Source organism: Myripristis murdjan, chromosome 11, assembly GCF_902150065.1.
Source record: "Myripristis murdjan chromosome 11, fMyrMur1.1, whole genome shotgun sequence".
NCBI lineage: Eukaryota > Metazoa > Chordata > Actinopteri > Holocentriformes > Holocentridae > Myripristis > Myripristis murdjan.
Window position 1 is genome coordinate 9038022 of NC_043990.1, and position 25694 is coordinate 9063715.

The 25694-nt window shown below is 42.4% G+C and overlaps 2 protein-coding genes across 2 annotated transcripts in view; both read right to left on the bottom strand.

The window, feature by feature from the left end:
• Window positions 1–2768: 2768 nt before the first annotated feature.
• ndufs5 (NADH:ubiquinone oxidoreductase subunit S5) lies at window positions 2769–6386 on the bottom strand. The gene is made up of 3 exons (XM_030064425.1): window positions 6258–6386; window positions 4556–4778; window positions 2769–2972 (listed from the first exon to the last, which is right to left on the bottom strand). Exons 2-3 carry the CDS (start codon window positions 4769–4771, stop codon window positions 2868–2870), a joined length of 321 nt encoding a protein of 106 aa, XP_029920285.1. The 5' UTR covers window positions 4772–4778; window positions 6258–6386; the 3' UTR covers window positions 2769–2867.
• A 701-nt stretch (window positions 6387–7087) lies between these two features.
• rnf19b (ring finger protein 19B) overlaps window positions 7088–25694 on the bottom strand; it is a 41440-nt gene continuing 22833 nt past the window's right edge. The window contains 9 exon segments of the mRNA XM_030063605.1: window positions 7088–9566; window positions 9569–9986; window positions 10934–11068; window positions 11310–11499; window positions 11742–11881; window positions 12438–12552; window positions 15593–15759; window positions 16763–16907; window positions 19544–19743. Of these exon segments, the coding sequence (XP_029919465.1) occupies window positions 9540–9566; window positions 9569–9986; window positions 10934–11068; window positions 11310–11499; window positions 11742–11881; window positions 12438–12552; window positions 15593–15759; window positions 16763–16907; window positions 19544–19743 (1537 nt within the window). The 3' untranslated portion in view covers window positions 7088–9539.

Consider the following 25694-nt stretch of genomic DNA (forward strand, 5'->3'; position numbering starts at 1 on the left):
ACCAAGGAAAAGGGGTGGTCATCACTCAAGACTTAAGTACATGAAAAATTGTATTAAATTAGCTGATATGTTGTATTTTGTGAGCCCTGAGGAAGTCCTCTAGCTTTCCAAGGGTGCCCTTAGACAGATTCACACTGTACTGGGTCAAATGGCGATCACTGCAATTGCTCAGAGTACATGAGAACATGCCCGCCCTGGGCCCATGACATGATAATCCTGACATTTTCTCCCACCCTCTTCCCCTCTCCGCCCCGTCCCATCAGCCCCGTCACAGAGTGCAGGGGAATGCTGGCCGACAGTGCGGGATTAACTAGGCTGGCTGCTGCCGTTTTAATCAAACAACAGCTAATGGTCTGACCGGCCACATGAAACTTAGGCTACTGTGATGATAAACAAGCAGCAAAGTTCACTATTACCACTGCTGATTGTGTCATTCTGGGTTAATTATTAAACAATGCTCAATTGATTAGACTGCAGAAAGAACAGGATCACAGTACATAATAAAGGCACATAATAAACATGTAATAACCCTGCAGGTCATGGCATGCAGGCCCTGGTCAGTTACTGTGTTTTTGGCCCGTACAACCTAATTAAATAAGGCTGTGCACCCAGATAGACACCAATTTACCCAATTGAAATCTTGTGATGATGTGAGCAGTGGGCCTAGGTATGATGTTCGGAAAAAGCAATCCTCATCTGTAATTTTCAACTCAATAAAGGTAATTTACTGGAGCTTCGAAGAGAACTAGAACAATGAGGCCCAACTGCATAAAAACAGAGCTGTATGAGTCATTCTTTCTGAGAAAAAAAAAAAAAAAAATCCATCGGCATACAAGCATATAGAGGCCAAGTCCAAAGCACGATGCAGCTCAAGTGAATTGAATTTAAGCTGTGACATCAAACTCAGTATTACATAATTTAGCATTTGGGGACACCCTCTAATTTGCGGTCATAAAGCCTGAAGGCAAGTCTGTGTTCCTGGCAAGTTCAACTTCACTTTGCTTTGAGCTTGGCTGACATTAACAATGCTAATGTGGCTGATTGTTTTATCCAGAGTGAGCTGTAATGAGCAGGCAGGCGGCGGCTTTGGTGTTCTGCTCAAGGTTTAGTGTTTGAGGGAAGTGAACCTGGAACTTGTCTCTAATTCTGGACAACACTAACATAAGACCATGCCTCTTAAACCTTTGAAACCTGAACAAATGACTTGATCTCTAAAAAATTGGAAAAAAGGCATACTAGAAAAAGTTACCAGGGCATTAGTAAAAACATAATAATAATGAAAAAGCTAAAAAAAAATGAAAATGTGCAAAAAAAAATGTCAAAAAATTATATTTACAAATATTAAAATTATATATTTAAAGGTGTTATCAGTTATGCTGTGTCAATATGAAAATTCCTGTTTATTTCATAAGTACTTAATGTAATTCAATGGACAGATAAAGGCATTAATTCTGCCATGGTTAGGGGTTCAGTCCCCACCTGGGCCAGCTATGTTGCAGATGTGTGCAGTCATGACAGTTTAAGATATTTTGAGTAAAAGTGTCCATGAAAACAGCATACAATAAATGCATGATTGTTTAAAAAAAAAAAAAAAAAAAAAAACCAGATATCTGAGAAAATACTTCACTTTAATAGAAAAAGCTCATAGAAACCTGAAGCTTAGGTTGCTCCTTCTTTATTATGAGGTCTTAGCGCCATCTTGTGGCAGCAGGCAGACCCTCCTAACCGCATCAATGTGACTTAAACACTGTTAATTGAATCAGGGATGTCAGAGAGCATCCAATTCATATCCATCTCTCATTTGAGTTGATCAGCGGGCCCTTGGGAGTGTTTATTCACTAATCCAGTGAGCAGTTTACTACGAGGAGGTCAGTGGGTGAAGAAAATGGAGTGCAGCGGATGTCTGTCCAGTTAGCTGACAAACACACATGCTTTAATTCCCTATTTACAGCCAAAGCAGAGCTAAGTGGACTACATAATGGGTTGCAGTTGACAATTAATTGTTAAATTATTCATCAGAGGCCATTTAACCTGCACATGCAAGGTAAAACCTGCATGTCCACCACATGTGATCACTAATAGATGACTGGCTTCAAATATTTGTCAATTTTTCATAATGCAAGAGGGAAAAAAAACAGTATAGGGATTTTGAAGTTTTGCTTCATCAGGTTCACTAATGCAGTAACACAGAACAGCTGAGATAAACTTACTAGTAAGCACACATCATGTCACACTCAATGCAATAAATAGAAATAACACCTACATTTCATTTTTTTTAATTTTAAAAACTATAAAAATAGTAAAGCACTGAACAGGTGAAACCCCCTCTTTGCTGATACTTCTATGTCTGGTGCACTGATATTCGCCCTTGCATTGTTTGAAATGTATTTTCATTTTATTTTATTATTTTACTGCGTACATTTATTGTGTGTGGATTTTATAAACCTGTTTCTGACTAAAAATCTCCACTAAGGTTTCCAAATAAACTGAATTGATGTCTCCATTTGTACTGCAAGTGAGCCTACTGGGTTTTCTTTCTTCTGGTTTAAGTACTTCAGACACTTGTAACCTGGCTTATGTAGGAGCCTACAGCTTTCATAGGTATAAAAATTCAAAATATAGCTAAAATTTTCAAATCCGATCATATTTCTTTGAGCAATCCTTAAGAGAAAAAAGACACAGACATTCCTTCACCTCTGCCTGTCGTTCACTTTCATTCATACCCTCTGCACACATTTCCCTACACTAAAAGACAGAAGAGAAGAAGATGACAGTCTATGATAACATTTATTTGCAAACTTGTACAGGGCAATAGTGATATCTGAGTTACTATACACAAGATGGGCTGGCAGACAGTGTGTGTTCCCTCATGGCGACTGGTCTGGCTGGCCTGAGTGGTGGGGTGGGGGTGTGTAGGTGCCCTCCTTCACCATCTTGTCACGCTGCTGACGAATCGCGTGCAGCCTCTGGTGCTGCAGGGAGGAGAAGAGGAAAAAGGGAACATAAGAGGAAAGAAAGGCAAAAGAAAGGGAGAGAGGATTCATGATTTATAAAAATATTTTACACTCAGTCCAAACTTTTTTCAGAACACTATGTTTAGTCTAGAGCTGTTTCAAAATCAATAAGGTAATGAGGTATGGATGCTGAACTGCAACACATAACATCTTTAATAGAGACAGACACCTGTTGCAAACTTTCAAGCATGAATACGTCACGTCACGACACTGAGTGCCGCTCAGCTGACACTCATCCGGAATAAGAAATTTATTTCATCTGCATCTGAGCCGCCTCCTCAATCTGGACTCGTCCGCCAGCCTGGATCGAGGCAAGGGCGTTCCTGCTGCTGCAGCCTGTCAGTCTCTTCTCTGCTGACACACTCTGCTGTCAGAGATGGCCTTACGTCCACTCTGACTTCACTGAGAGGATCAGACTTTTCATTTCTGACTGAAACACATTTTTGATCCCTGATAGATGCTGGTTTCTCTTCTTCCCTCCACCTCCGTCACACCAAACTGCATTAGTGCTGCAACCGTTGGTAGATTCATCAAACAGAAAATTAATCAGTTTTGATAATCAACTGATGGTTGTGGTAATTCATCAAGTAAAATTCCTGAACATTTTCTGATTCAAGCTTCACTAAAGCCACTAGGATTAAAAGATTTATTTACTTTTCTCTGTTCATATCATTAAAATTTATACAACTGGTTTTTGTCTGCTGGTCAGACTAAGAAAATAATATGAGGACATCACTTTGGGCTCTGCTAACTAATGAGCCCAAGTCATTATTTTTGACACTTTACAGACTATATTAATAATCAGAAAAATAATAAATAGGCTGACTGACAATGAAAATCATCTTTAGCTGCTGCCTTAAAATCTGTACAATAATCTGGCAGTTTATTGTTAGCAGCTGACTAGTAGCAATTGACTGAGGCAGCAGCAGCATGCAGATTACAGCAAAACCAGTGGACCCATATGACTGGGGAAAGATCTGGTGTATTTTGTGTTTTGAGAAGATCTAAAATTAATTTTTGAGTACAAATCAAGATCTTAGTGGGCCATTAACAGATGGGCGGACTCATCTGACAAGAGGGCAAGAAGTCAAAAATTAAAAAGCCCAAGCCAAATAGAGGGCTTGTTTTCCTTTATTTATCCAAGAGACTCCCTCTCATTGCACTCTCAGATGGAAGATGTCCAGCACAATGACTGCTGCCGCCCCAGTCATGTTTATGGTATGTTTGGCACATTGCCTGGTAGCCTATTGATTTTTTCCCCTCTGTATTGGAGGATTACAGTGTGTGAGCTGCATGTCATCTGTACTGACATGCAAAAAAGACATAACATCTACATTAACCACAATGACTGTGGACTGTCCTGATGTCTCCGAGAACTTTGTTGCAATATCTTGCTCCTTAAACAGCGCAGGGTCTGATTTTGTTGCCTCTCTCTGTCCTGGTTTTCCTGTCTCTGTCTACTGTCACTGTCACAAGAATAAAAATAACACAGCAGAACTGGAAAAAAACAAATCCAGGCCTCCTCCCCCAAACAAACTCACCGTCTTCTGCCGGTGCATGCACTCGTAGAAGTCCTCAAACTCCACTTTGCACTCCTGCTTGGCGCGGGTCTGCCCGATGCCGTGGGAGCATTCGATCCACTCCTTCTCAAAGGCGTGGCAGCGCGACGCCCGCTTGTGAGGCTGCTCTCCGCTCTGCAGCAGGAGCCAGCGGTCCAGGTTGACGCCAAGCCGCGACTGCAGGTCCACAAACGGCATGGTGAAGCTGACGAAGGAGAGGGAGGGACGGGGATGAAGAGTGATGTCGCAGATGTGATGTAGTGCAGTGGAGGGAGGAGAGGGGAGACAGAGGGGAGACACAGATTAGCCTGGAATAACCGTGTCTGAGAGGTGAAGGGTGGGCACCCCGAGCATTTTTTTTTTTTTTTTGTCAGAAGCATTTTTCTGGATAAATCCCCGCTCTGCACGCAGCACTCACAGAGAGTGAGACAGACAGTGTGGCTACACAAGACTGCATACTGTACACTATTTCACTGTTTATTTAACCAGTGAACTGTGTGATAATTTATACCTGCAGGACTTGACAACAATTCATCAATGCAATCACTGTATATATAGGTAGACTGTTTTTTTTTTTGTTTTGTTTTTTTGTTTGTTTTTTACATATGCTCTGTGTCTTATTTCTGTATTTATTGTTGTAATGTTGCACAGGATTAAAGCACATATTTAGATTTTTAAACAAATCTCTAAGGCACACATTTTTATATTTGTTATCTTCTATTTCTTATTATTTAATTCTTCTCTTGAGAATTTGAGCAACTGACCCAATTTCCACTGGGGGGAATCAATAAAGTACTTCTGATTCTGACTCTGACTACAATAATTATCATTTATTTATTATCTGTCATTCTCCACAGGCAGGTGACCCAAGAACACATTTCCACCTCAAAGGGTTTGACTAAGATATGACCTGCAAGCACATAACCCCCAGTTACAGTAGCAGACTAATGAAAACATACCTCTCAACACTAGGAGAGAAATTTATAGATTTAAAAACCCGTGCATAGCCTGTAAGAGTAATCAAAAATGAAATATACTAACTTACAGCTGTAGAATACCTAGAATACAGAGCTTTCACCTTTGAATCTTTGCACAGACTAGACATGTGTGATGAAATACATCCGCAAAATACCTGCAGAATAAAATATGTAGGCTTTATATAATCTGGATGTGTATTCTGACAGACTATCAGACTGATGTATGATGCTGTCAGGTAAATCCCTGGTCCGCCTGCATATGTTTATATATAAAATAATATAAATTATGACATTTTAACATATTATATTATGGTTTCTCTCTGTTCAGTCTTAGGAGCTAACGTTAGCTAGCTGGATTAGCCGTCTGATCTGGGATTTTTCCTGTAAATTAAGAATACACCGGCAGACAAGCGTTATAATCTGGATTAACACCACCGGAGCCTGACACAAACCGAGGTGTCTCCGTTCATTTATCTTTATTTTTTATCTTTATCTTTATCCTTGTCTCTGGGTTCAGGCTGCAGCTCTGGGTCCGCGGCTCGGAGCCCTTGACGGGCCGAGGCCGAGGCCGAGCTCCCGACCCGCCGGCCAGCCGCGGGTCGCATCCGGCTGCGGCCCTCAAACACTACACGCTCTTTACAATCCACCAGATTAACGAAAACTTCCCTAAAACCGCGCTAACGCGTGAGAAAAATCTCTTTATTTACCGTGTGTTGTCGGAGTCACTTTAACCTTCTCCGGATCCACGCGTTTCGCTTTACGGTAGCACAAAACACGGCCGTAAAGGAGAAGATTGTGTTGTGAAGAAAGATATCGTGTTTACGGCAGTGTTGCCGGGAGCTGTCGCCACCTAGTCGTCAAATCAGAAAAAAGCTTCATTTTACTTTTTTACTTTCAGATGTTGTCAAACGCAATATAATATAATATAATATAATATGATATAGATTGTCATTATTTATTCCACACCATACCCTAAGTTTATGTTTAGTTTATGTGGAGAACGTGTGAATTTAATTCTGTGTTTATTACTGAGGTTGTACTTTGCAGAGGTCTTGTACTGGACTACGTTATACTGAGAGGTGTTTCTAATGTTTTGTCCTTTCCTATTCATATACAATGAGAGGAGACAGAATAGTGGAAACACCTGTCACTAAAATGCAGTCCACCACTAACTACGAGCTCAATGCCAAACATAGAATTGAATGGACACCTCTGTTACTGTGACAAAAAGAAAAGCTGAGCATTATAGGCAGCAGGAAAGGAAACTTTATGGCACAACATGTGGATTGGATTAGATTAGATTATGCAGGCACAAGTAATAAAGTGGCCACTGAGTGTATATATATGTTTTAGGATTCTGTGTATTTTATTCAGGCTGTCTTTCACTGCAGGAAAACATAACATAAAGTTGGATCCCAGTTTCACCAGAATATTTGACCTGTCTTGGGTACGATTCCAGTGATTACACAGTTATACAGAGATCAGTAGCTTTCATTTGATTTTCACTCACACACTGTAATTGACAAAGAGTCGGTGCTTTGGTGCAACAGAAGATTGTGTTTATTTTTTTTTTTTCCCCAAAAGGTCCACAAGAAGTCTTTCACAGTCCTGCATGTACAACGCAGCAGGGCTTTAACAGTGCCAGGAAATACACATATAATAACACTTAAATATTGCTATCTATATACTCTAAACCTTTCAAATAAGGACAGGATCACCTGCGTTTCTTAATAAGACATTTTCATCACCCCTCCTTCAGCCTCTTCTAGGAAGTTCAGTGTCCCTCTGTGGTACATTCGTGTGTTTTCTCACAGGCGGGCAGAAACCAGTGGCAGCTGGTCACATCCTCAGCCGACCACACGGGGCGCCGCCCGGTCATACGAGCAGCCAAATCCATAAAGCTACTCTGAGATGAGAGGGTTCCCAAGTCGCTTCCTCGTAGGTTAAAGAAGGAAACGCCTGGTAAAACCCCGTTGTTGTTTTTGTTGTTGTTGTTGTTTTTAAACTGAAGCACAAAGGTGATAGAAAGCTAGGAAACAATTCAGGCTATTGAGTATGATTAAAAAGAGCTCATCAGCATTAAAATTTGAAGAGTTTTGCTCCAAAAGAAGATATCTACCATTTTGGGAGGGGAAAAAAGTGACACTTAGTCTTACAAAATAATCATTAGAACAAAATGAATCGAAGAAAATATAAAAAAAAAAGTTGATCTTTTATTAAAGATAGAAGATAAAGTCAAATCCTTGGATCATAAATATGATGACACTAACACATCACATCCCTTATATGTCAGAAATATTAAATGGCAAACTTAAGAAAGGAAAGCAACCCCCCATCCTCCTCCTCAAAAATGGAAATAATGTGTTGGAGCAAAACTCTTCAGGTTACATCCAACATAAGAGGCTTCCTGGTAAGTGATTATTTTGGTTGTACCACAGACATTTCATATGCAAATGGAAGTAAACTCACTTATAGCAACAGACAACAATGAATAGCAAAAACAAAGACGGACATTTGAGATAAAGTGCACGAGTGCTCATTCAAAAAACAAACAAACAAACAAACAAAAAAACACAATCAGTTAGTGGGACAAACAAATACATTCACCCAGAGCCCATTCCATCTTGTGTCTTGTGAATTTATCATCCTCACTTTTACTTTAGTTGGTGTGTGAAAAGGAATCGCTGTCGCTCTCTCAAGCACACACACACACACACACACACACACACAAAACATTGGGTGAGACAGCCAACGAGCCGGTTGGTGTGTGTGTTGAGTCTCTCTGTGTGTTTGTGTAGTCACACACACTGATCCAGACGCCTGAAACACACCAGAGCCATGCAGTGAACGAGTTCTGACAACGCGACAACAAAATAGAACAGAAACGAATAGAACGGAAGAGGTATCCTGGAGCGGGCTTCAGCAAAATGAGGAATAGTTCAATTTCACTGAAATTTAATTCACTAGAAATTATTTTAACATTACATTTAATCTTTAAAATCTATTTGTCAGTGCTCAACTTCGACATCCAAACAATTTAATTCCTAAAAACGACCCAAATATCTTTACAATTCAGGGTCAGAATCACCTCAAATCGGGATCTGTGACTTAATTAAAGTCAGCCTGGGGGGTCTGGATCATGAAGAAGTTTGAAAGCAGCTGGATTAGTATGATAAAACACAACAGAAATGAAGGAAAGGCTAGATTATAATAAAATAGAGCGGATGATTTCAGAACAGTGCTTTCACGTCATTGCCAGAACTCGTTCACTTGTACGATTCGGTGATTCTGGACTCTGATTCTCTGTGCAAACTCGTCTCTCACCCGTGTAACAGGAAACGTGTTGCCCTTTTCCACCTGCCACACAAGACGCAGCTCATGCAGACTCATGCACACGGGAAATTACAAGTTTTCAAGGTCATTTTGGGTATATAGGAAAAAAAAAGAAGAAAATAAAGCCCACAGAGCCGAGTACAAAGTCCACATTCATTCACACACAGTTATAAACTTCCCTTCGTCCTCAGTACAAATCTATTTTCCTCACAATCCTTCACCCACTGCTGTGCTTGGTGACATGTCACCTTGTTTCACCGTTTCGTTTTTGCAATATTTCTTGTCGCAAAATTGTACCTCACATCTTGTTTTTTTTTTTTTTTTGTTATTGTTTTTGTTATTTTTTTGCTTGAGTAGCCAAGGCATTTTGCACCAAGAAGTAAACATAAATCGTCATCTTATAAATCTCAGAGGTAGAACCCTGACAATTTACTCAGTGAGGAGATTGACAGGTCGATAGATAAGACAGACAGACGAAAGTAAACGAAGGCTGTCCGCGGATAAGGCGGTGCCTGTGAGTCGAAAAAGCAGCAAAAGAGAAACGACGACAGGAGAAAAGCTATGAAGTCTGGGAAAGCTGAAACACATGGTTGTTGTCGGCGGGAGGAGGACGGTGGTCAGTTTGTTTTTGTGCAATCCTGAGAGCCGCTCTTCTCTCAGACGTAAAGGATGACGTTGCTGTCTGCGGACAGTGAAGGCCTTCGGTGGAGGGGTTCAGGGGGCGGCAGGAGGGGGGCTGGGGTTGCTGGGCGGACGGCGGGCGACAGCTTTTGGGGTGAGGCGAGTCACAGTCGTCTGACGTCAGCTCGGCGATGTCGTCGGACTGCGTGTCCGACATCTCCAGGTCGCTGCGGATGCTCTCCGGCTGGGCCAGGGTGACGTCGCGAAGCCCCTCCCTGATCGACGCCCCCGGCGACAGTCCTAACGCCGAGCCGGACAAGGCCCCGCCCCTTCTGGAGCTGCAGTCCTGGGGCTCCTCCCCTCCTGAGGCGGTTGCCATGGCGGCAGAGCCCTGGGGCGGGGTTAGGTCCTCTTCGCTGGTCAGGCAGAGATGGCTGGGTTTGGTCTCGATGTCCACCTGGATCTCCAGGTTGGTGCACTCCCTGCAGAGAGGAGCCGGACAGGAGAAACAAGATTTACACACACAGCAGTTTAACAGGCGAGACATCACCGATGTTAACATAAAAAATTCCTCTTTTCACACATTTCCATAAACAGCTTCGCAACACTGACATTTTTAATTCCAATTTTAAGTGAATTTGAATTTCATCCTGGATTTTAAATGATTTTCATTGACCTTATGGTTATGAAACTTGCAATGGAAACCCAGTGAAAATACTTGGCAAATAGGATCTACTAACTGCTTTGAGAACTACTTTTCTCCTCTTTAATTTGTGCTGTCTGTTGTCTCTATCTATATCATTTTCATTGGCACCAAGTGTGTTTGTATTTCATGCCAATAAAGCCCATTTGATTTGAAATGACAAACTGTAAACTTCAAGATTTCCTCCAACGGCATCCGATGCAGACAACATGATTTTTTTTCCTGCAGTATTTTTTATCAAGATGAGGAACCAGGTCAGAGTCTGCTATGTAAAGCTCTCACTAATCTAAAGATGGGTTTATGTGGTTCGAGGTGTTGCTGCAGCGGAAACATTATGAGATCAAGGCGTCGACCTGCCAAGTCATCAATTAGCCCTAATTCTGTTATCTCAATCCCATCACACCAAATCACACCTGATGCAGTGATAGATGGAGCTGAAACCTGACACCTGACAGGAGCCGGTTTGTGTGTGTGAGTGACAGAGAGTGACAAGAAAAACAGAGAGATGGAGACAGAAGAGAAAGACGAGAAAAGACACCAGACAGGATGACAAAAGACGAGAACACAAGAGGCAAACAAAAGAATTACAGGGTGAGGCGTAACCAAAGACGCCAAAGACACATGAGAAGTGAACTGATCAGAAAAGGGGAATTACAAGAAAAACAGAGGGAACAGAGGGAACGCAAAAACACCAAAGAAGAAGAAGGAGCAGCTCTCCTCAGTCACCTATCAGGTAGTGTGTAGGAGGAGATGATGGATCCGGCCATGCCTCGGGTGCTGGCACAATCGCTTCCTGCCCCCAGGCTGCCTGTCTCCCTCTGGGCTGACTCTTTAGCCAGCTCCCCTGCCTGCACCTCCAGCCTGGACGAGGGCAGAGATCATTATATTCATCAGCTAAAATGTTCAGTATTTCCTCGCTGAAGTGCTTTATGTTATGAATGGAGGGCAAAAAACAACATGCCCCACTGCACATCGCACACCGACGATCACACAACTTGACATGTTTCATATTAAACACATTACAGCTCTGAGTCTACATGTTATGCAAAAACACTCATTCGTCACATAGGAAAGCTTTCAGATCCTTTTCCCCTGCCCTTACCTGCTGTACTTGCCGGTGCGGGTCCCCAGGGCGCCTCCTGCCAGGGTGTTGAAGTGTGGGGTCTCACCCAGGGCCCCGGGGGCCACAGAGAGGCCCTCACTGGGGGAGGTGGTGCTGAGACCGCTGGCTGCCCCGTCCAGGCTGCTCTCACCAAGACTGGGGGACTTCAGGGCTCGCCACGCGTCTGCCACTGCACACAGAGTGAGGCAGAGAAATGATTTGTGTGTGCAATTAAGTGAATCTTTTAATTGTTTACTTTGCACATGAATATATCCTTCAGAGTTGACTTATGATGATTTCAACCCAAAAAGGACTAATAAACATGTTTCCATTGTGGCACCAGAGCTCTGGCCTAAAAACAGAGTAACACTGATCCAGTAACAATATCCTGCTCCTCTTGTTTGCAGGACATGAAATCATCAGTTTTCTCACCTGTGATTGGCCCGTCGTCCTCATCGAAGTCTATCCGCACGCCCCGGCCCTTCCCTCTGCTGACCCCGCAGCCCCCGCCTCGGCACAGAGAGATGGGCACCACGCCGTAAACGTACGCCAACATGATGGGCACCCGATGCCTGAGGAAGGGAGAGGGGGGAGGGAGAGGGGATAAATGAATTTAATGTTACCCTTCACATTTTTTTCCTGTCTCTTTTTTTCAGAGAGAGACTTGCAGAGAAAACATGAGAGGAAATAGTGGGCGCAGATTCTCTGTGTCCTGATTTAGAGTTCTTGTGGAATTTAACATTTTGTTGTATGTTTTGTTGCCATTTCTATGCCTGAATTTTGTTTAGATAGATGGACATATATATCATGCCAATAAAATTCACAGGATATAAAAATGAAGCTAAAAGGCAAGAGAGAAAAAGCAAGGGAGCAAGACGGTGAAAAGAGACGAAGAGACTGGACAACAGAGAGAGATACAAGACAACGGAAAAATGTATTCACAAAATCTGATATATATCCATTTTGGGATATCTGAAAGTCCAGTTCCATATCTTTAAAAAGTAAACAAGGCCTTCTGTAAAAGCGTAATCATTAAGCAGGGACTTCAGTCATCTTCTATCAACTTCTATCAACATATATCATCTGTGCTTCATTCCTCTTTCCCGAAGGTCCTGCTGTGCTTCTTACCGACGCTGACGGCCGCGATGACGGGGGCGGTGATGATGGACAGGGCCACGCCCCCCGTGATGGCCAGGTTCCTCCTGTGACGGGACGTCTTCTTCAGCTCGTAGTGAGCGTGGATCTGAAACACGGGACGAGGACAGAGACACTTCAACACACATCAGCAACTGTCAGCTTTATCATGAAGATCACCGAAATCATCCATGTGTCCCTGGTCCACCATTTAGTCATTACATTTTATTTGTATTTTATTATAAGACTTTTAAATTGATCAGTATTAAAATAAGATATTAACACAATGTAGCTAATGTAGTCATGTTTATTTTTAGAATTATTTCAGGTGAGCAACATGTTTTCTTCTGCCGCTCAGTGATTTTTAACTGTCAATCATCACCTCCACTTTCTATGGACACAGAGGAAGTAGTCCCTGATTCTTAGTGGTAATAGTATGTTTTTTTTTTTTTTAATCATTATTATTATTATCATAATTATTATTATTAGTAGTAGATCTAATAATAGTAAAAGTATATTACATGTAGATTTATCTCCCACGCAAAAATGAAAGAGTTAGCTGCCCATTGTTTAACTTCACTAACCATCAGAGCAGCTGTTAGGTTTTTATATTCTCACTTTGGATGTGATGCTAGTCTCCTTCTGTCACTAAACAAGGTGTGTGTGTGTGTGTGTGTGTCCTAAAGTGTGAGCACACACCACCAGAACAAATTATCTACCAGGGACACGTGGATGATTCTGGTGTTTGGTTCTCATCACTGGACCAGATCGTTTACCGTCAAGCCAGTCCCATAAACTTTGTGTTTATTTTTAAGGGTTTTGCAAGAGCCGAGACAGACCTGGTACTTCTTAACCACTTATTAGAAACTCCATTACACTCATAAAACATTCAGACTCAGCAACAAACAAAATGATCTTTAACCCCTAATCATAAATTTGAACAGAAAGAAAAAAAAACAATTCACATATCTAATATTGCTAATTACACTTAAATTGACATCTTCTTTAATCTGCATTTTACTGATAGTCTTTTTTCACACAGCGCTTTACAAAAGTCTCCTTTCTTTTTAATCAGCCTTGTGATCTAGTTCGTGTCAAAGGAACTTGGCCTTTCGTGAACAGACAGTTTTGCAACATCGTCTACAAGATTGGGAGCATCTGATCAAAACCCTGAAACAGTGCGTGGGGGGAGGGGAGGGACTACTCTGTTTCACTTTCCAGTTAATCTGATAAGGTAACCACTTGTGACACACTGAGCCAATTTTCCAGAGGCGTGACACACTGCAAGCTGCAGTTACACAAAGCCCCCACAAGAGAGCGCTTTGTCAATGTGCTGTGAGATCTGTGCCCAAAGCCCGAGTTCTCAGCGCGGCGGCGGCCTGCCTCTTGCAGCTGTGTGGGTGAGTTTTAGCACTAAGTGTCTGTCACTGATCATTTCCAGTCTCACAGTGAGCGGCTGATAACAGAGACACCTCACGCAGCCATGATGTTATCACTTCTCTGCAGTTGTAAGTGGAATATTTTTGGTATAGTTGCAGGTTTTGGAAAGCCCAAGTAAAACCTTTTTATGGCCACCTGGAACTGCATGTAAGGCAAATTTAGCAGCCAAGAAAAAGGAAAACAAAAACCTAAATACTTCTGCCTTATTTTTTATACATTACTTTCCCACTCTACCTTGACTAAATACCACCAAATCGAAAGGACCAGGTATTACTGTCTGATAATCAAAATAAAACTCCATAATATGGCGAATGAATAAGATCTCAAATACATTAAGTCGCTTTAATACTTTTTACAGCCTTTGATTCAGATGATATATTTAAATTGAGATAATTACAGTGTTTTTTAGATCGGTTACAGCCCCTGATTTACCAAGTTTGTGTTACAGGTCTAGAGTTGACATTCAGCTCCAACAAAAGCCTGTTTCCCAGTCACAGCCTGTTGTTAATACAGCACTTGAGCGTGGTTGTTGGAGTAAATATTAGTTTCACGGTCTTCCAGGGGAACTGAAAGTACTTTCCTTCATTCCGAGGAAATTCTTGACATGTTTCAAAATGAGGGCTAAACCTTCCCAGCTGACGCCAAAAGAGGCAAGTTTCACTGTTACTCTGCAAGGTCGTGAATTCCCGGAAAGTGAGAGAAAGTCACTGTGAAAGAAAAACTGTGGAAATGCTGAAGAACATCTGCGTGTATTGCCAAAGCTGTGGTTTTCCACTTCTGGTTTCTGCTGTAGTGTGTACATGATAAAAAACTGCACATGAAGTGAGCAGAAGTTGAAAAAAACAAAAAAAAAAATCCTCAGTGTGAGATCTCTGTCAGCTGAAAATGATGAAGAAATGAAATGGAAACATTGGCTACCTTATGCTTTTTTTTTCATCATCTTTCATGTGTATTACCCTCCAACAGTTTTAAAGTGGATTTATTTAGAGCATCAACATGACCTTCTCGTGTTTCACGTCACGCTAAACTTGAACGAGGCATCAGACTTTAATTATGAGCACATCACCTCATCCGCACTAAATCATTTCCCTGAAGCCACACCCTCCCCCTCTGCTCCCGCTAGTTTGAAAACAAATTCCCCTCTGCTTCTCTGGATTATTATTTCCTTTTCGTGGCATTTTCACTTTTGCAATCACAACCAAAATCAGAACGAAGGGGAAAACCCGAAAGAATCAAGAGCCCAAACTTCAAACTCCAGAGTGCATAACTGCAAAACATAATTGCACTGAACATCTTTTATACAATTTGATGTTTTCTTGATCAGTTCAGTTTAATTCAAGTTTATATGTCATCTGTATAGTCTAGAGACGTCCACTGCATCAAAATGCTCACTTACAGACCCGCCTCACAGTGACAAAAAGATAGGAAGGGAAAAAAGTAGACTGTAAACATAATAAATAAAATGTAGCTACACTCGAGAAAAGGGAGATGGGAGACAAGAAGAAAGTGATTTAAAGGTTTATTTCTGCTCTGCTATTCAATCAGGAAAATGCCACTTGTGCCTTTTTTAGCTCTCAACCCTCAGCAGGATCATTCAGGGGTCACAGGTTTATTCTCTTTAAAGCGATGTGCTCTGGGAAATGAAGTTTATTTGTGCTGTTGGCCCTGAAAAACGGCTAAAAAAAAAAACCAAAAACCAGATTGCTCACCTTGCGCCCCACGTAGACGGGGATGCCGATGACCATGGCGGGCACGGCGATGCCGGCGATGAGGGTGATGCCAACCGGAGCTCCAATCAGCGTGCCCAGCTGCCACAAGATCTTCTTCTTCCTGCTCCACGGCTTCTTGCCCAGAACGTGCAGCCGTGACTGAGGGACTGAGGGGAGAGGGGAAATGTGGAGAGAGCAGGGAAAAGAAAGGAAAAGTGAGCGGTTTAAGCTTAAAGTGAACTGGAGGTGTAACGATTCATTCACAGCATCGATGAGTCGATTATAAATTCAACTGCATCGATCTGCTGGATTTAAAAGAGGAAACACGTTCTGAAAACTTTACAGGTTATCCTCCATGATTTTCATTTATACATGCCTGTTGACTGGACATTATTTATTGTCAATCAACAAAAAAACAATCACTCTGACTTTGGCCTGAAGCAACACAAAGTGCTTTGAATTGCTGTGATGATCTAACAGAACACTATGAATTGAATTGTTTTTCCTAAATACTGTTTTTTTTTTTAAGAATAAATAACGTTAAAGTAAATCTGTTGTCTGATCCTTTTTTCACATTTCAGAGGAAAAAGAATAGTGTTACATTACTGCATGTTTATTTACAATTGTGGATTTACAATTTCTGCTAAATTACTGAATCAAATCGTTGACCCAATTTGTGGTTTACAAACTTTAACTGAATCGTTTTAAAAAAGAAAATCATTCATAATATCAAATCACCGAGTTGTAAATTATTAATCAAACTGAATCTCCACTGAGTTCCTCACAGAGTTTTTGTAATTTACCGGATGTTCGCGAAAACAAGCAGAACCGACATCAAAGGAGAAGTAAGAATGAACGGGGACTTAAACTCAAACCATAAAATATAACTGAGAGAGAGAGAAGTCACTAAATCAGGAGACTGGCAATTACTCACCATTACAGAGAATAAAGGAAGGCAAACATAGACATGACACACACACACACACACACACACACACACACACACACACACAGTTTACTGTCTGTTACTCATTGTTAGACATGCAAGTATCTGGGGAGTGAGATCTGAGTCAGACAACACCATAAAACATCTGTTCATTTCAAGCGCGAGTGTGTGTGTGTGTGTGTGTGTGTGTGTGTGTGTGTGTGCGCGTGTGTGTGTGTGTGTACCTGAGGTAGTGCAGGTCGGAGATCTCCTTCATGCAGAGCCAGCAGAACTCGCAGCCGCAGACGGCGCAGGTCATGTGGTTGCAGCTCCCGTCGTTCATCTTGATGATGTAAGCGCCGCATCGCGGGCATGGCTTGATGTCATCAGCTGGGGACAGAGAGAGGGGCGTGGTCAGCGGTCAGTGACATCATCAGTTAGAAAGTAAACCATGTTAAAATAATAATAATAATGATAATAACAAAATTCTTCCCTTGATTGTTTTGTTTTGGGTCTGGTTAAGAAGTGCCTTTGCTTTCCTACAGCATTTTGAAAGAATGTTGAAACAATTTTAAAGTGTAAAAAACAAAGAAAACCAAAAACGCAGTATTATTTGACAGAGGGGGCATGTCTGTTAAAATATGTGATGTTTTTATTGTCTGAAGGTTTTGCTCAACTGGTTCAGCAGGATGTCGCCACTGAAGATGCTCGGGATGTAGGAATAATGACATTTGGATGTAAAACAAATAAAAAGTAATTCTTTAGTATTTGTTGTTAAGCAGGTGGATACCCTGGGAGGGAAAGTTAACTATCAAATTGAAAAAGTCATTTCTCATTGTGACTTCAGGTTTATTGTGTATGTACGCTGGAGCTGGGTTACGTTGACCGCCTGAAATAACCTACATGTTGCCTTCAGCGTCGTCACGTAAACTCCAGCACCAGAACAGACAGGAGGTCCATCATTTTTATTTATTTTACAGTAGAGATTCACTAAAATAATGCCAACGTGACTGAATCTGGCCTGTATCCACACTCTATAATACACACTTTATGTATGAATGCATTTATGTTTCGTCAAGAAGTGTAAGCAAAACAAAACCTTGAACTTTTCCTCTGAATTCATTAGGTCTTGTTAAAAAAAAAAAAAAAACGTTCCAGATCGTGAAAATGCGAGCAGTGCAAAGCGTTTCAAGCTGAAGGGCCTCTTTAGTCTTCAGTGTCTCTTCTCCTGGCATCCAAATCAAACCTCATCAGAGTAATGGATCGGGCGATCGGAGCGGTTCGTTCTCTGATGCGTTTTGAGGAAAAGCCAAACGCTGTGAGTCTGAGCCTCGGGATGCTGGGAACCGACTCAGTGCTCTGAGAGGGCGTGTTCGGCAGACGGAGGGCGTATGGGTGGAGGGTGTGTGTGTGTGTGTGGGGGGGGGGGTGTTATTGTTTGTGCTCTCTGTATGCTGCTGACACAGCTTCCCACACTCTCTCTCTCTTTCTCTTTTTTCTCTCTTTCTTCCTCTGTAAACTTTCCATTCCTCGGCTCTTTCTTGTGTTTTCAATCTCTCCTTCGGTCCCTCCCCCTCCTCTCTCTCTCTCTCTCTCTCTCTCTCTATCCCTCTCTCTCTCTGTATCCAGTGTAATAAATGCCAGGTATGGACAGACACACAGACAGGGAGTGGTCTGGTTTCTGTGAGTCAGTACAAGCCTATTGTTGTCAGCCCCTCTGGATATTTGGCAGAGCGAGGCAGACTGGAAGTGATGCATTAAGGAGAGAAGGGGGGTGGGGGGGTGGGGGGAGGGCTGAGGAGATCCAGACGATTTTATTTAATAGACTTTTAATCAAAGTGGGATTACAGACGCACACACTCATGCACGCGTACACACACGGACATAGATGTTTTTTTTTTTATCACTCTCCATTTCTACAGTAAATCTAGGATAAAAGCCGATGTAAAGTACTATAGAGGACAGACAAATTACATTGTGCCTAATTACACTTGAACATATCATTTTATACACACACACACACACACACACACACACACACACACACACAGAAGCTGAAATAACTTCATTTTGTCCCTGTATTGATGGAAATACGGCAAAATTCAAAAACAGCAGAATGATCTTCTTAGTTTCACACAGGTTCATTCATTACTTGAGTAAATAAATTTTTTTTTATTTGATTCACTCGGTATTTACATTGATAAGTCTGAATGCAGAGTGGTGCTATAATTTTCTATTTTCTACATGAGTTGAGTGGCTGAAGTGGATGTATTGTCATCGTTTCAGTCGAGTAAAAACACAGGCTTTTTTGTTTTTCTGCTTTTTGCTTTTTTGCAAATCCACAAACTTTGACCTTTGATCTTCAAGGCCCGTGGGAGCTCTGTCTAACCAAGAGGCTGCTTTACCGCCTCAGGGCTAACGTCAACACACACACACTCACACACACACACACACACATGCATGCCTGCACACACATCTAAACCCTGAAGCTCCTCTACTCTTACTGGTGCTGTTCAAAAGAAGATGCTGCAGTTATGAAACTACCAGGAGGGGGAAGTGTGATATAAATAGCAGCCGATGTCTGGTTGAACTTCACACCTTCCCCCAGCGGTGGAGAGACGGCGCTGCAGACGCAAGCTGCGGTTTGACTCGCCGCTCTGACAGACGGGAGGAGACAGATGTGTGACGAGGAGTGACAGAGGCAGACAGACAAACAGACAGGGAGCACCCAGAGGTGCGAAAAATATTTTGAAAACACAAATGCCCAGAAGAGAAGACTTTATGTCTACTTCTGTCTTCACTGGAAACACACACACACACACACACACACTCTGAAGATGCTTGTGCGTGAATGTTTGCAGCTGACTGTTGACTGTTGCATGATTTGAGAACTCACCAGGAGGTTGAGTGTGTGTGAGTGTGTGTGAGTGTGTGTGCGCGCTCACCGGGTCCCTGCTCCTGTGTGTAGCTGGGTGAGTGGTTGTGTATGTGTGTGTGTGTGTGCGTGTGCGTGTGTGTGCGCTCACCGGGTCCCTGCTCCTGCGTGTAGCTGGGTGAGTGGTTGCTGTGGGTGTGCAGGGACTGCGCCCTCTGCTGGCGGGCCGAGTCGCAGGTCTGGTTGGGGTGCCAGGCCTGTTTGCAGTGGTAGCAGAACTCGGCCCCGCAGCCCTCCCTGCGACACACCAACCTGGGACAGCTGGCACATCCCGAGGCTATGACCGCAAACCTGAGAGAGAGACAGAGAGACAGACAGACAGAGAGAGAGACATGGATGTTAAGTGATGCGGAAATTACACACCAAGTTGCATGATGAAGGCAAAAAGCCAGAAAATTCCACTCTGTGAGATTGATGCAATATGACTTTTAAACCCACCGATGTGGTAGGAAAAAAAAGTTTTGTGCCCACTGATGTCGTAACATTTTAGAAACCCGCAATTCGCTGCAGAACATCCACATTCAAGGTTTATCAACTGGGTTTGATTTTTGGACAAAACAGCCCATGAAGGAAATGATTTTAAACACCAGATATGGAAGTCCCAGATGTCTGACGTCCCCACCAGCACCTGAACGCACCAAAACGTCGAGTTAGAGAACTAGCTCACTGCCAACCAGGCAAAAACAAGAGAAATGTCTAAAAAAGATGCAGTCGTAGGGCTGCATGGTCCATTAAGAAATGCCATGACTAAAAGTGAATGACCTGGTGTTTCCAAATTGAATGCAGTGAAATGTACTAAACTACGTCAGCTCAGGTACACCAAGACAAAACGTTCTTTGTTTAACTGGCCAGCAAACTAGCATGTGGGCTCATTTACCAAAATAATTAATGTTTACAGGGATTTTTCACATCTTGGGTGGTCACTTTGGCTCACTGGTGAAGGTTAGGGTTTGGCATGAGCCGGTTATGGCTAACATTCGAGAGAGACTGTAGAAAATGAATGTAAGTCAATGACTTCATATCTTCACCACCCTTAGGGGAAAAAGTATTACCAAGGCCTGCTGCACAGAAATTTAGGCTGTTTCAAATTCTAGCTGTGGTCCCAAGGTTTCCAAAGATACCAAACATGTCCTGCTGAATTACAGGCAAATGTATACGAAATGATGCACAGCACATCTTGATATTTTCTAGTTGATGTTGAGCTGCAGCCAGAAAACAAGGAAATTTCGGTTGGGTTTGAAAATTTCCCTCGATATAAACATGATGTCACTATACAAAAAAAAAAAAGTTAAAATCGAGCTTTGAAGCTGCTTGAGGGGAAAACACAGAGAAAAGTGGTTAAGCTCAGGTTTTACGAGCATAATGTCAGCTCTTGTGCACATCAGAGAGTTACAAGACAGTAACAGTCAGCTGACCGGAGATTATGGTTTGCTGTCTTAGAACTAACACGTCAATTTCATCTCAACACAGATTCAACGATAAGCATTCTGCAATGAAATTACCGTCCTCAACCTAAAATACCACAGAAATGAACCGTGCCTATGTCATGCATTGATACTGATCTGTGGTCAGTCTCTGAGTAAGAACTGCATAAATGAGTTTGTTGCCTTGGAGGATCTCCAACGTGGCCACTGGAGAGGACATTACATCAGCTGGAAGCTCTTTACTGAGGCAGAACAGAGAGACGGAGGGCATTTGATCAATACAGCGATCGAGTTCAAGTTCAAGTTTATTTAGAGCCCATTATCGCTGTTAACAGTCTCAAAGGGCTTTACAGGCCCGCATGTTTTCACCAAACAGGACGACACCCGCCGGCTTCATCCTGGTGACGTGTGTTAAGAAGGGAAAAGAGAGATTTATTCAGAAGGAAAAGGAGAGAGCGGAGAAGCCGATCAATATGGAAATCACCAAGTTAAAAGTGCGAGTGGAGCAGCAGATTAGTTAATCAGCGGAGTATTCACAGAGGGAGTGTGTGTGTGTGAATGCTGCTGATGTGGGGGAGGAGATCTGCAGCGAGGCAGCAAGTTTTGGAAAAGTCACGCCAAAAGGCAATTTAACTTCAATTTTAACCACTTGAACGTCAATTTTCAAATACATTTCTGCTTCAAAGTTTTTAAAAAATCACCCCCCCCCTCATACTGTAGCACAGTATCACATATATTTTCTGTATCTGCTGTTTTTAGCGCCTCACTGAAGCTACATCATGTTTACAATGAAATATTCAACTCCACAATGCCATTGTTTTATGGCACCAGCTACAAAATATCTACATGTTTTGTGCATCATTTCTCTGTAATTCAGCAGGATATGTCTCAGGTCTTAATTAGTCATTGACACCCATGTATTCTTGTTGTTATGCAACAGTGTTTTAACAGTTTTCAGTTTCCAAGAGACACGAAACTAAGTCAGCACTTAAATGACTGTGTAAACTTTTTTTTTTTCTTAATCTCCATGAAAAACAAAAGCCCACACTGCAGCTACCACAGAAAAATATTTCGTTTTTTGTGTAGCCAAGTAAAGCCCACCAGCTTAAAAGGGGGAATAATGGTAAATATAGCAGCAAGTATAACAGTGTATGACTTAGTAACAATATTGATGAAGGGGGGGAATAAAGAACAGGAAAGATAGAGAGAGAAGCTGCCAATCAGCGGTCAATCACAGGAGAAATCACAATGGAGGCTTTGCCATCAGATGTGAACGTTTCTGTGGGACACGGCACGTTGGAGGAGCGATAACAAAAGGAGACGGCGCCGTTATTGCCTTTTCCTCCCTGACAAAACAAATCAATGCCTCTTTTCCGCACAGAGGTAGGACGTTCAAGTCGTACTATAAAAAGACAGCACAAAAGCTGGGAGGAAGAAGTAGGGAAAAAAAAAACGACTAAACTCTAATTATTTGGCAGTGCTGCACACCACAGCGGCTCCAACATGTCCTTCATCAACACCTCTTCAAATATTCTGCGACAGGCCTGCACTCGGGACACACTCAATTAAAGGATATCAGACGAGACAAGGGTTTGTTTTCAGATATCAGAGGAGACAAGATGAGACGTGAACTAGCATTCCTACAGGGAGACTTTTATTTAAACGGCGCCACTGGCCACCGAGGAAACCCCTTCAACCTTCATCTGTGTTGCAACGGTGCTGCGGGGTTTTTCCAGACTGTGACTTCATGGGAGAGAGCAAAAATCAACCAGCCGGCTTTTAAAAATCAGCAACGGGCTGCAAGTGGTACCGTGGTATTTCCCAGACAATGTAATATCATGTTAAATGTAATAAAAATACCCCTCTAAAACCTGTTACTGTAATTAAATGCTGCACTGTAATAACATCACATCATTACATTAATCCGTATTTGCTACAGCGTAAAGGGAGGATCATATTTTTATCTAATAATGTAACAACAGCATACAGTAAAAATGTGGTAATTTCTGAGAATAAGAAGAATGTCACATCTTCAGTTGTGTTGCTTCACTTTTGAAATACAGCTGTTGTTGGGTAATATCAGATGGACAAGTTTTAGTACATTTTCATCCCATTTAGTGGGACATTTTTCTTACATTTTCACATTATCACTTTATCTTGGTAGATAATACATGATCAGCTTGTTATGATAATAATAATGTAATCTTTTGTGAGATTAAAAAGAATGGAATTCAACTTGTTACTTTATTAGTCAATATCACGATCATATGATCAATCATATCACACAAGGTAATGCATGATTAGCGTCTGCTGTTTGCTCAAACTGACGCTTGTTTATTTTGGAAATGATCCACGGGGTTTTCAGCAGGTCTCATGAACCGAAGCGTCACACAAACTCACTCGGGTCACCGTGGAAACTTTCAGCTCAAGCGAGAGAAAGCAGATAGCTCTCTTTTTTTTTTTTTTTTTTTTTTTGTGCAACAGCAGCACAACACAAACTTCCAGCTCTCCTCGACAGAGCAACAAAATGTCAAACGAGCCGTGACTCTGCACTTTATCTTCGCTTGCTGTTTCCCTTTTTGAAAAACAGCCGCTGTAAGCCACTTGATACCGTTTCCTCCAGCTACACTTCAACAGCCATCATTTATTTGTTTCTTGAGATGTTTCTTGTCTTCTCTGGGTAAGAAAACGTCCACAACAAACAAACACAGAGAGAGAGGACGTGTGTGTGTGTGTGTTTAAGTGTGTGTGTGTGTGTGCTCTTATTCTAGCTGACTTGGGGGACTTGTTGCGGTACAGTGCACAGGTTGCTACGACAGCCTTTTCCCGGGAGAGCATCCCATGTCAGAGCTGTCTCACGATTGGCGGACTCCACTGTGGCGTAGAGAGAGCGATACGGACCGACATCACCCGGGAGAAAGACGAGCAGAGAGACGGAGCGATGGAAGAGGAGCGGGTAAGCGAGAAGGAGTGACGGTGATGGAGTTAGAGAGGCAGTTCACCGAAACGTCTGAAATGTTGAGTGTAAAAAGGCGTGGAGACGGAGACAGAGGCGGAGGTGAGGACGGGGAGCCTGATGAGTGTTGACACGCTGCGTGCTGAGAGGAAACACACACAGACAGTCCTGTCAGTGCTCACCCACGACCGAGAGCCACCTGGGAGTCCTGCTGAGCCTGTAAATGCCTGCGACAACACACACACACACACACACACACACACACACACACACAAACTGAGGGCAGGCGCGATTAAACACCAAGATGAGCTGGGGACGTTTGCCTGACTCACACACACCCTCACACATGCATACACACGACATCAACCCTCCTTAAAACTAAAAAGGAGCTTGCACACACACACACACACACACACACACACACACAAAGATGCACACAAACACACAGCCAGTGCGGCGAGTATGTAATGATCTCTTTAATTAAGTCCCAACTCCTGTTACCCCTGGCAACGCTCCCTCTATGCCACATCGATAGTCGCCATAGCAACTGACAGCCAGAGGAGCCGGCAGAGGGCCACTCTCCGCTGCTACTGGACGTCACGGCCTGTCAATCGCGCAGGCCGGGACCTGATTGGCGGGTCGGAGAGGAACCAGGTGGTGAGAGTTAAGAGGACAAGTCAGATAGATTTACTGGAGGGGGAGATTCACCTGGGCGATAAAGAGCGATGGAGAGAGCTCAGGCCAGCCAGGTACCACAGGAAATCAGGAAAAAAAAAAAGCAGAAAGCGACAGACAGGGGACCGACTTATGATTTAAAATGTCCACATGTATGTGAGTTCCTGATTTCCTGGCACCATATGTCCGTTGTTGATTTCCATCTGCACCAAAAACGTCCCTATGCGTTTATCACACTCGGCCAGTGAAGCTTTTCTGATGCTTCAGAGTTAAAAGCGAGTATCTGTATTGGAGAGTTTACCCAAGACTGATATCCAGTACCAGAGGCCCAGAGCGACATGTCAGAAATAAAAGAAAACAGGAAAAAAATGACTGTTCAACTCGACTGTCTTGATTTTCTGGATTCTTTAGGCATAGAAAAGCTTATATTTCTTATATATGATGGGAAAAGAAGGATTTTGCATCATTTTTCCTCAAAGTGATGGTTCGAGTTCCTCTGTTCAATGAAAACTGCATCGATCCACCTCAAAATGTGTGCTCGATGGGTGCGGACTGATACCGTTTGTCAGTGTTCCTCGGCAGAAAATAGTCCCCGACAAAGCTCCTTCTCTCCCCCTGAGGGCTGTGGTGGATCATGTCGAGTATCTGTGACATTGTTTTGAGAAGAGCTGTTGCTGCTGAATTTTTCATATGTAAATTTTTAAGCTTCACAACACAAAACAAAGCAAAGCCAAACCCCTTCGGCCTTGTTGTACTGGCGTGACGGGCGGACAGACAGGAACCCTCACTAAATCACACAGAAACTCTCAGGGTGGAAGGAGTAAGGGTCAGGGGGGACACTTCTTCTTATTTTGTATTTTTGGGTGAACTGCTCCTTTAAGACAAAGTGTAGTTGCTCACTTTAAAGCTACTCCACTACAATAACAAGAGCAAATATTATTGGTTACTTTCACCACTGGAGCAGCCACATATTTTTATATATTGTATGTAATTTAGTATTATTATGAATAATAACAATAATAATCAACTTTATTTGTATAGCACCATTAAAAACACAACTACAAAGTGCTTCACAAGAGCAGAATTCAATAAAATGACAGTAAGGATTTATGAGGTTTATAAATGTCTTTTGTCTAGTAGCTGCCATTCGACAAACAAAAATATTCCACTCCACTCTGATCTCACCG

What these genes read in the sequence shown, in the direction of transcription:
- ndufs5 (XM_030064425.1), bottom strand. Translation starts at nt 4,771, where the DNA reads ATGCCGTTTGTGGACCTGCAGTCGCGGCTTGGCGTCAACCTGGACCGC. An exon ending in GCATGCACCGGCAGAAGACG is followed by an intron (nt 2,973 to 4,555) that starts GTGAGTTTGTTT and finishes TCCTCCCTGCAG; the next exon opens with CACCAGAGGCTGCACGCGAT.